Below are 11886 nucleotides of genomic sequence, written 5' to 3' on the forward strand. Positions count from 1 at the left end.
TATATATATTAGGGTTGTGCTGATAGATGATAGTGCTGTGTATCGACGATAATCAGAGATATCACTTGTGGCTGATGCCTTTCACAATATCAAGATGATGATGATGATGATGATGATTATTATTATTATTAGGCTAGTATTATTATCTAATTAATAATATTAGGGCTTATTTGTCCCATCATATTTCTTCTTACGCATTTTTACAGTGTTGTACGTTATAACCAATCACACACACTATTCTGTTGAGTTTATGAATGCAATGGCCAATCAGAGGCATTCAGACTAGTCATCGCTGAAACACCGGAATTTTGTTGTTCGGTTCATGTGCGCTGTGACTGAATTCTGCTTACTCGCAAATTCTCTCATCATAAACAACAGGGTGCAGATGTATGTGCAATGTAAGTATACGAGATTTATTCATCATACAGTAGATTGTAATTATAATGGGAGTCAGTGGTGATGTTCTTTTATAATGTAAATGCTCCTTGCTTTTCTGTAGCTGCTGTGTGAATAACTGAGGAAATGTAAGGATTCTAATTAGTAACTTATAATGTTTTTATTCAATTGTGTTCATGTTGAATATAAATTCAGATCATATTAAAATATTTTATGACATGACATCCATATGCTACTTGACTAAAAATATATAATGTCTAGATTACACTAACATTAGGCTGCTTTTAGCTGTACCCTGGAGTTGGTTCACTCTTCGGCTATGAAACTTAGTAAGTAAATAATTAAATGAATTAAATTAGCATGACGTGTATCTGCAATCTCACAGGCTGACTATATGACTATGGAGCATATCGGCCAACACACACACACACATATATATATATTTATTTATTTCCCCAGGAAAATGTAATTAGTCATGTTGAAATGTAAAAAACACTACTGTCACAATGCAGTTAGTTTACTTGGATTAATACATTTGTATAATTACATTTTAGAGCTATCCCCCTCTCTGGACATAATTGGTGGAGTTGAACCTAGTTGGTTCTAATGGACCTAATGGGTGGGGATATATTTTGCGATAGGGTTATGGTTAGGGTTAGGGTGTGGTTGGACCATCTAGCTCCACTATTATGTCCAGCGAGGGGGAGCTGGACGACAGGCTCCACCAGTGAGCAGCCTTTCACAGACATTTGGTGAGCGCTAATTTCAAACCCTACATTTGAACTTTAGCTCACTATGTCTGTAGCTTTCTTTTAAAAGTTGTCTTTTAACGTAATTAGAGGAGTAGCTGAGCTCTGTTATTAGCAGGTTGTCCAATCCTTCGAGGCTTTAGCTTTAGCTAATTTGAGCAGGCATATAGCAAAATGGATAATTAGATATGCAGATATATAATTTGATGTATAAATAGGCTAGTTAGATAATGTGATTAGATACCAAAATCTGTTTATGTCCAATTTAAAGTCTTAGACATAACAGAAGCTAGATGTTTCAGTTATCTGTGCTATAGATATGATGTGCTGAAATTTACAGTCATTTACAGCTTGTGATAGCATTTCCTACAATTCCTTTGCTTGCAGATCCTTTCTTTGGTGTGATCATCTTTCACCCAGTCAACACAACCTGAGTCCATCACCATGTGTGAGAACTGAATTTATCACCTCACAAAGGAGGCAGTTTTTATGACATGACACTGCACATTCTTTTCTATAGTCACAATTGTTTACATTTTTTATACATAAAATTGTCCTGTTCACACAGGATATATCCTTGCATTAATAAACAAAAATATTCTTTAATGTAATTTCAGTTGAATACAGAAGCCCTAAGAGGCCATGGATTATTATTATTTTTCTTTCTTGTTTTCTCATTATCACAGCATAAGATTTGTTCTCATGATTTCGACATAACAAAAGTTACTTCCTTGTTATCACAACTGAATTTTTTCTCGACATAACTATAAAAATATGTTTTCTCATGATGTCCGACCTGTTATCCGATAGCAGCACTGTAGACTAACCAAAGTAATAAAATACACAAATATAAAAAAACAATGTTGTCATCAATTCATGTCTTTTTTGAAAGACATCTTATTAAAATACAAAAAATCTAATTAAATATGCCACACTGTACAGTATGTGTTGCGTTGTAAACACCTTAATACATCTGCTGGCTACTGGATCTTCTGGACCTTCGGCAATGTGTTGAAGAAACATTAGAATACATGCTGCAAGTTCTGATTCTTGGAATTAGTGTAGTGATGCTGGTGTCATTCAGTTCATTCTTCAGCTACTTGTTCTTCTGTGTTAGGTTGAAGCAGAAAAATAATAATTTAGTCTTTTGGTGGTAGCAGCAGAAAAAAGCCTTAAGGGAGACCAGGCTAGAGTAGGGGAGCCGGTTTATTACCAATAACAAACAAATGTTTCAAACAGATTGTTTCTATTCAATGGCAGAGGGTCCACTATCTTTCCTTTAGAAATAAATCAATTTATCTAAAACATAAATATAAATACACTTAATATAAATGCAAAAACTGTCATAGCTTCATATACAAATGACTATAATTAGAACCTATAATACATTTAATACAGAATACCACATTTCTGACAAAATCTCATAATTACAGTTAATGTTACTACAGTAAATCCGCGTCAATGTTTTTAGGAACCTGTCTTTGACTTCAGAAATGTGTCCTGTTTGAGCAACTCCAAAAATTACTTAAAACCACTCTGATGTTAGGTTTTTGAGTTTTATTTATTTATTTTTTGTATAATAAAGGTCACTATTGTAATAAGCGCACTACTTCCCCAAACAATTATGGGAACAGGTCATGTCACTCTTCCAGACTTTATTGTAATTCATAAACTGTATTGGCTCTATAATCTTTTTAGGACCCTGTAGGGTCAGTAGCTGAAGCATGTCCTATCCTGTTTCATTAATAAAAGAGCGCAAAGTGCTTCATTCAAACAAATCAAACAAACAATGATAAAGCATTCAATACCAACCAATCACATCAATGTCTGAATCAGTGGGTGACCCCAAAAGCCTTACATAATCTTGTGTTGTTACTCATGGTTTAGAAATAAATCATTTATGTTTTAAGTGTTTTAGGGTTTTAGACAATATTAGAAAATTAAAGATTCATTTTTTCTGAAGTTTAGATTTCTGCCCATTTTTTCCCATGTTTAAATTGAATAGGATGGTGTGTCCCACATATGCTCTGTTGCAAAACCCTCTTAGTATGTTCTAAAGGTCAGTTATGAGCTTGATGGAGTAGTTGTCAAGATTGAAATGACGTGAAATGGGTTTATGGGAACCCTACGTTAATAAAGACTTGAGAGAAACCTCACAGAGAGAAAAGCCAACACAGTGGACATAAATACCTGACATTTCCCCCTAAATAAAGGCTGTCTTTACTATATGGTTTGTGTTATCTCCTTTAGTGCTTAGCTCACTTTCAAACAATAATATTCTGCTGAACAAATGCCTGACCTCTTATAATGAATAATGTGAGTGAAGACCAGTTACCTACAAAACAAAGCTACATATTTGGGTTATATTAGATATTACTCAAGAAACGGACCATGTCATTCATGTTGTTCACAAAATTTGGGATGTCTTTAATGCCAAAAGCAAACTGAGAAAGAAGATATAAACATTCCTGTTCTCTCTCTTAACAGGTTAGTTCACCTAAAAATGAAAATTTGCTGCTAATTTACTTACCGTCGGGCCATCCAAGATGTAGATGACATTTTTTCTTCAGTAGAACAGTAAAGAAGATTTTTAGCTGAAACCATGGTACTTGGTGATTTATAAAAGTTGCTGCTTGTTTTTGAGAAAAAAAAGCATATCAAGGAACACAAAATTAATACCCCTGGCTTAGGGCTGTGCAAAAAATCGAATGCGCATCTCGTCAGTAAAGCCGCTTCTGGTGATTAGTCGCGTTCAAAATTGTTGATTTTGTGTAGCTTGTTAGTGATCTACGGCTCTTTGTAGTTAATGCCGCTCCATCTGAAAGCACGTGCTGGATATTTACTACTAATCACCAGAAGCGGCTTTACTGACAAGATTCACATGAAAATTGCATTAGATTTTTTTTGCCCAGCCCTACCCTGGCTTTTTTGGTTTACATGGAGTGATGTTTAATAGTGCACTCAAATATTTAAATTATGGCCCATTTAAGACACAACTAGGCTAAGTTTTAACATATGCACAGCTGGTTCAGCTGGCCTGAGAATATAACAGAGACATGAGGTGGGCTTTTTCAGCTTTGGCCTGTAAGCATTCACTTAGAAACCACCTTGCACAACCTATCATCTACTCATGAGCACCCCTAGCAAACACATAGCAACAACTTTGTAATCAACCTCAACACCCAACAATCATAGGCATTTTGTAATAAGGTTAAATACATTTAAAACACAAACTTATTGATAGCATCTTTTTTGAAAGATCTTTTGTTTCTTAGAAGTCTCCAGAGTTTAAAAACATTTATTTTGGTGCTTTTTGTTGCTGGACCCTGGAGTGTTGCATTAGAGGTTCACTTCATTGGTCACTATAAAACAGCACAGTTAGATTATCTTGGATTGCAATATGGGAACAAATGTGTAGTTGTTCAACTCAGCAAATACATTGGGGTTTAAATGACATTCTGCAGTGTTAAACATTGCCAGTGAATTGCTTCCACTCCAGCTCTCAGTGTCCCAGTGGTGGCTTAAGTGCTTAGATCTGTCTGAGTGGCGTAGGGACTGTTAAAAGCACAGTTGTTAGCCCCATGTTTTTGGCTGGTGTCTAGTCAGTGTATCCCTGAATAGCGCAATGGTTTACTACTCTTATGCACTGTAGCATGTCTTTGTTGAGGATAAGTAGTTTTATATTGTGGCAAAGTTTTGGCAATGATAACTGTTCGTCATATCAAATAGATCTTATTTATAGGGATGCACTAATATTACTGATAAGTGGATAATTATTTTCATGTTATGGCTGATAAATAGCCAGTATTAGTACAAGTACAAAAACTTGATACTTTTTAACATAAAGTTTACTTTTAACACTGATATTTAATTTTGAAGTTATTAAACCATTCACACTTAAATTAACCGATTGTCTGATAAAAATAAATAATAAAAACTTATTTGCCAAAAAATACCGGCCAATAAACAATATCATACTGATATATATAGTGCATCCCTAATTATTTATTTTGGGCTGTAGAATAGATGATAGCATGCTAATTATGCACATTGCTTTGTGTCAGTTGGGTAAATGTAACTTTTTTCAGCCAACAAAATATGGCTTAAAAAGCAAGAGGGTTTTTTTTTTCTTGTAAGCCTGTAAATTATCAGAATTTCATTTGAATTGGTAATGTTTTAATAGTGTTTCTCAAGGAACCCGCAGAATTGCAGGAATTTGAACACAAACTGACACAACTCACTGTTGATTTCACTGTTGTAGGAGAAAGACTCTAGGGCGGTTGCTATGGTGCTGAAGGAGCTACCAAGTAAGGCATCCTCAGATGGAAAACCCCTGCTCACCGTGACAACCAAGGTGGGCTGAGCACATACACCCACCAACAGGGAGCACCAAGCGTGAGTGTGACTGTGTGAATAAGTTAAGTAACACCAAGAGCTTGGTGCACCCTGTTTTGAATATCCGTTAGTGTTACGTGACACACATGAGCCATATGTGTGGATGTGCTGAAGTTGCTTCTTGTTTTTGAAAGCAAGCTGCTTTATGGGGTTCACACTAGATGATGTCATAAAGACCCATGAAAATGGGGTGGTCCTTTGAGACCGTCAGTGTTTCACGACACAAACAAGAGTGGCATTTGCTTTACGTGAGTGCTACTCTCCTCATAAGCAGCTGCAGAATGTTCTGTTGCTTACATTTTATTTCTTTTTCTTGTTTTGGCATGTACGTTTACTGTTTTATACCAAATCCAGAGCTGCATGTTCATGTTATTTGCTGTTTGCTCACACTTAGGGAATCGTTCATTTGCAGGAAGCAAATGAAATGTGGATGTAGAGTCTTGCTGCAATGTGGGGAGGCCTATGTTATTTATTTATTGTACTACCATTCTTCAGTTATATGAAGTTAAAAAATGGATGTCATTTTTGGCTGTCTATAAAAGGTTTACCCAAATGTTGGAGGATTTTGTGATTTGGAGGGCTTGGTTCTATTCCACTGGGGATGTGGCAGAGAGCCATGCATTTCTCAATACATAGTGATGAACTGCTCAATGGGGAATTTACTGCCAGTTACTGCTAAGAGCGTGTATTGTGAAATGGGCTGAAAAACACTTGCTATCTCATCCCTAACAAAAGACCAAGTGAAATTGAAAGTAATTGGTGAATTCTTGTACAATTTAGCCTAAATTAGGATACACAAAAGACTAAATTGAGCAAATCAATGACCTAAATAATTATAAATCATTGAGGAAGTTACTTCATACACAGGTATGAAACGGGTATCATAGTGGGGACTTAACTAAAAATGGACTGTATTCACTATTAGCACAATGCTGTTTTCACTTAAAGAATTTTTAAAATCAGGTAACAGTGCAAACTGCCATTTTAATGCTTGGTTGTGTTGGATGCAGCAGACTATTGAAGTCTGGCATACTTTACTTTAGCATTGGGTTTTCTGAATAAGGCAAGTCTATAATAAGCCTAATTTGCATAAACTGGCATGTTTTGAAAAGTAAGACCATAAATATCTGCACATTTAGTTAAACAGGATTTTGATTAATTGATTTGTGTACTGTATACACATATGTATATTTTATTGTTACATGTAATGGTCTATTTTATTCTTGTAAACAAATCAATATATTTATGAAAATTTAGGCTATTTAGAAATGTCACTGAGTTACAGCATTTCATCAATTAAAAGATGCAATATGCTCGATAGTAAGTATTTGATTTTTTGGTCTGAATCATAGATTTCAATCATTACTACTACTACTATCCACAGGTAATAAGACACCCTCTGTGTTGTGAGATTGGATGATTTACTGAAAAGAATATTAATCTCAGTTTTAGTTATTTAATGTTCTCACTGGAATGAGTATGTAATATGATGATGTAACACTAACATTGAAGGAGATTACTGGTTGCAGCAATCATTGGATTGGAAACATGAAGGTGTTGGAGAAACTAAAGCTAAGAGCTACATCTAATTTATGAGTCTTTTACTTTCATAACTGGTTTTCTTTACCAGTTAGCATTTTCTAAGGCACTAGGCTAAGCTGTTAGCTTGCGAACCAAACTAAAGGTGCAGTCACATTTATTATTATTCCATGTGAGGACGAAAGTTTTTCCCACAGATTTCACAACGGGATCAAGTAGGTCATGCAAATTTGCCACTTTTGACCATCAACAGAAATCTTGATTTGTAAGTGACTTATGTGTGAAATTATAGTGTGGGCACTACTTGTCACAGTCTGTTGCTCCACCTGTGTCTCCCTCGTTGCCCTCCTCATTTATCTCCCTATTTATTCTCCAGGTGTCTGCAGTCCTGTGCTGATCTGTTGTTATATGTCAGAAGTACTTGTATGTACCTGCTGCTCTGCTCTGCTTTGCTGTGCCTTGTTCCTGGCCTGCCTGCCTGCCTGCCTGTTTTTCCCCCTCGGGTAGGTTTTGTTTGTTTTGTTTCATTTTATTATTAAAATACCCATTCTTCTCCTGCATTTGAGTCCTCGCCTCATCTTTCTTCTGGTACCGTGACAGAACGGATCAGCCTAATGAGGACTCAGCGGAGAATGGTCAACCTCGCACTGCCAGCCTCCACTACGAGCAGCCCCCTCTATCAACGTATGCTCCAATTATCGGCATTGAGTTCCCTCCGGCAATGGGGGACTGACCTGAGGGAATTCGCCTTGGAATTCAGGACTGCTGCGGAGGGGCTGAATATAATGAAGTATAATGATGTGGCTCTCAAGGATTTGATTTCTTATGCCCTTGATGAGCCCATCAGCACCTGAAGGAGGTATGGCACTGAGCACCTGTCTTTTGGGGCGTTTGTGGACTTTCTAGCCCACAACGGGAGACAGTCAGTTTCTGAACAGGAGGGGCTTTTTCCTGACATGGCCGCCTGTTCAGAGTCCCGTCACAAGATGGCCGCCAGTCCAGAGCCTCTTCACAGGAGGGCAGCCAGTCCGGAAACTCTTCACCGGGTGGGCCCAGGGCTTTTAAGGCTGGCTTTCAGTTTGGCAGCCTTACCACTGAGGTCTGTGCGAGTTGCTGGCATCTCTATGCTGTTAACAGGTTCGAGAACCCAAGTCTGGTGGTCCTGGATGACCTGACTCTGGTGGTCCCAAGTCTAATGATCCTGGAGGACCTGACTCTGGTGGTCCCAAATCTGGTGGTCTTGGAGGACCCGACTCTGGTCACCCTCTCCAGAACAGCCTGCCACAGAACAACCCACTCTCACTGCTACTGTCACGAGAGCCATTATTGAGCAGCCCGCTCTCCTTGTTTCGGCCATGGAGGCCACCTCCTAGCCGCTCTCACTGCTGTTGGCATAGAGGCCATTACTGAGGAACCTGCTCTCCTTGTCTCGACCACAGAGACCACTACAGAGCCACCCAATTTCTCTGCTGCTGCCTTAGTCAAGAAGGCCGGCTTCCCTTTTCACCTCTGGGCTGTTCTGTGTGCATGGGCCGCTTCAAAGTTCACTCCAGCTTCCCAGGAACCTGCCTCAGAGTCTGCTCCAGTCCAGGAGCCTTCAGAGTCCACTCATAAACTCTCTCCTGTCCAGGAGCCTTCAGAGAACACTCAAGGGCCAGCTCCAGTCTGGGAGCCTTCAGAATCCATTCCAGAGCCCGCTCCATGCCAGGAGACTTCAGGGTCTGCTCAAATTCCTCCCGAGGTGGCGACTTCTGCTGCAGAATCTTCCAAGATGGCGGCATTTACTTCAACTCCTCTCAAGTGGTGGTTCTCTTCTCCGCCTACTCTGCCCTGGTAGGCTTCAGCTTCACCTGCTCCACCCTGGTGGGCTTACGCTCCACCCTGGTTCCATGATTTACCTCAGGATCCAGGTCCTCTTCCCCTACACGGGCCTGGCCCACCGTCACTCCCCCTAGTCCACCTCCATTCCGCCTCCCTCCTGGATTCCTTTGACATTTGGTGAACCATCTGGAATCCACTCCTTAAGGGAGGGGTTATGTCACAGTCTGCAGCTGGAGTGCCCAAGACGGCCACCAGAGGGCACTCCTGTGGTTTTGTGTGAGCACATGGCTTGTGTTGTGTTTGTTTGGTGCCATGTGCTCTCTCCTGTCTTATTGTCTGTCCCCTCTCATCTTGTCACCTCATTATTGTTTCAGTTGCTCCACCTGTTATCTCCCTATTTATTCTCCAGGTGTCTGCAGTCCTGTGCTGCTCCATTGTTATATGTCAGAAGTACTTGTTGTATGTACCTGCTGCACTGCTCTGCCTTGTTACTGGCCTGCCTGTTTTTCCCCCTCTGAGTAGTTTTTGTTCGTTTTGTTAAATTTTATTATTAAAAAGACCCATTTTCTCCTGCATTTGAGTCCTCGCCTCATCTCTCTTCCGGTACCGTGACACTATTTACAGTAAAGCTTTTAGCCTGTGGAATTGTGCAAAAAAGTTTTGATAATGTGACTGCACCATAAACTGAAAACTCAAAGAATGTGAACAGTTTAATTTGACAATTTTTTACGTTTGTAGTACACTGTGAACACTGCCGTTTTTAAGTGGACAACCAGGAGCACTGTTCCGTGTCCTGTGATGACTGGGGTCCATTGAGGTCCTCTATGACAAATCTTACTCATTGAGCCCAGGGGAAAGGGGGACAACCTGGAAAAGTTGTGAATTTTTAGTCACAGCCCTGACTGTGATTTGCAATATGTAATTACATTGATTAAATATTTTCATGACTAAGAAAAATATGTGGTGATTTTCTCTCATTTCCAATGAGGCACAAATAGACTACCAATGAAAAACTCTGGCCACTAGAATTGCTTTGGGTTCCAAGTGAGGTCTTTGCAGGGGGATAGTATCTTGCACAACATTGGCATCTACCAACAGGGGCTAGCTGGTCCATGCTAACATGCCAAACCTTGACCGCCTTGACCACTGATAGTGCCACAGCATTTTCACTTTTGGGGCAAATCAACCTACAAATGATCTACTTAAAGTAGTTTCGGCCTATTAAACGGAGAAAAAGTATTTTAGCAGTGTGGCTAAACAACAAAGAGGCTGAGATATTAAGGAAAAGGGGTATGACAAGAACTAGAAACAAGAACTTAAAATAAAAGACTGACTTGACCAAAAAAAAGCATTAAATGGGAAACAAAATAAATGTCTACATAAATGTTACAAATAAGATCAACATTTTGTGGAAATGGTTGCATGCTAAGTGAAAATTGTTTGGTTTATGTGTTGCAGTTGTGTAGTGAGCAGCAAGAGAGCCGTCCATTACTCAGCCCTTCTATTGATGACTTCCAGAGTGAGAGCAAGAGTGATGGAGCCACACGGCCAGTCACCTCCAACACAGCAGGTTCCCCCATAATTACTGCTCTGTCATCTGTTCCTCCTCTCCTTCTCACTCATCTGCTCTTCTCCTCCTCTATCCCGTAGCTGTTAGGCACAAAATTGTTTTTTTATCCCTTGCTTACATAAAGTAGGTTTCAATTGGTGTTCCTTGGTATTTAGGCCTACTCTTTGTCCCAATGAATCCTTTAAAATCATTTAAAAATATTTTGTTTTAGGTATCTGTTTTTCACTAATCATGATTGGAATTTTTCACCCATAAATATGTGTCATGGTTAATAAAATAAGAGAATACAGGTTTTCATTCTGGATGACTCTTGTTGGCAATGTTTTGTTGCGTATTCTCTAGTCTTGTCCACAGCACTAGACTTGGTGGACTTGCGTGAACCTTGTGAGAGAAGGTGGAGTTGGGACAGATGGAGTCCCCATGGGTCTCGTAAGAATGGTTTCTCTAAGAGTAGCCTTCGCAAGAAGAAGACTGAAGAGACGGAGCTAATCCAGGTGGAGACAGAGCCATCATCTCCCAGCCGTTCTAACCCAGAAAGAGCCTCATTAGATTCAGGTATTTTGCTTGTTAATGAAAGATACTTTGGCAATGTTGTTAAAATTCACCATAATTCAATTAAGTTGTCAGTTGAGATTTTTTTTTGCCTTGATGTCTTTTACTTTTGGTGCCATCAGAGGTTACTGAGACGTGATGGTGTTGACTTTACAATCTGATGCAAAATATAAAAAAATAAATAAATTGGACAATGTGGTATTATGATGATTATAATCTACCTGGGTTGACCCAGACACCATAGATATGGTAGCTGTATCTCACTGCTGTTGCAAATTAGCTCAAAAGGGAAATGTATATAAATAATTACAATTAGGATTAATTAAAATTATTTATATCAGCTGCCAGTAGTAACTGTAGCAGAATTAAATTGCCCTCAACTAATCTGTTCGTCCAGCGAACATTCAGTGTAAGTTCATATCAACAAAGGATATTTTCATGGCCACAGAAAATACTTTCATACAGTATTAATGCATTAGAGCATGTAGCGAGGATCAAAATCGTAAAGGGACATTAATTTGCAAGGCAGAATCAGAAACTCATGTAATTTGTGCACAAGAGTTTTATTAACTAAACACTAACACAAACCAGTCTAACAAACAAACAATCACTCATACATGGGAAAGGGCAAATGAGGCATGATGGATGAAACCATCAGGAAAAACCAGAGAATGAAGCTATTAAAAGAGTCAGTTAACCACTTGAGTGAAACCATCAGTGCCATTTTAGAACGGGGTCTACATCTTATACTAAACCTCTGTTTCGTTTAGTTAAATGTACGATACTTGCATTGCCTTGGTTGTTGACTAGTGTACAGATGCAGTCTCGGATGAAAGTCTTGATGGTTTCAAGGTTTTGGACTTG

General features: G+C 38.9%; 1 protein-coding gene across 4 annotated transcripts in view; it reads left to right on the forward strand.

The window, feature by feature from the left end:
- pex5lb (peroxisomal biogenesis factor 5-like b) overlaps positions 1-11886 on the forward strand; it is a 45194-nt gene that overhangs the window by 7089 nt on the left and 26219 nt on the right. For 2 of the 4 annotated variants that reach the window (XM_016249261.1, XM_016249262.1), the window contains exons 2-4: positions 5407-5499; positions 10359-10470; positions 10813-11025. In XM_016249261.1, the coding sequence (XP_016104747.1) occupies positions 5407-5499; positions 10359-10470; positions 10813-11025 (418 nt within the window). The remainder of the gene's footprint in view (positions 1-5406; positions 5500-10358; positions 10471-10812; positions 11026-11886) is intronic. The other 2 variants (XM_016249264.1, XM_016249263.1) reach the window with 2 other exon arrangements.

This window comes from Sinocyclocheilus grahami, unplaced genomic scaffold, assembly GCF_001515645.1.
Source record: "Sinocyclocheilus grahami isolate Dianchi unplaced genomic scaffold, SAMN03320097.WGS_v1.1 scaffold919.1, whole genome shotgun sequence".
Lineage (NCBI taxonomy): Eukaryota > Metazoa > Chordata > Actinopteri > Cypriniformes > Cyprinidae > Sinocyclocheilus > Sinocyclocheilus grahami.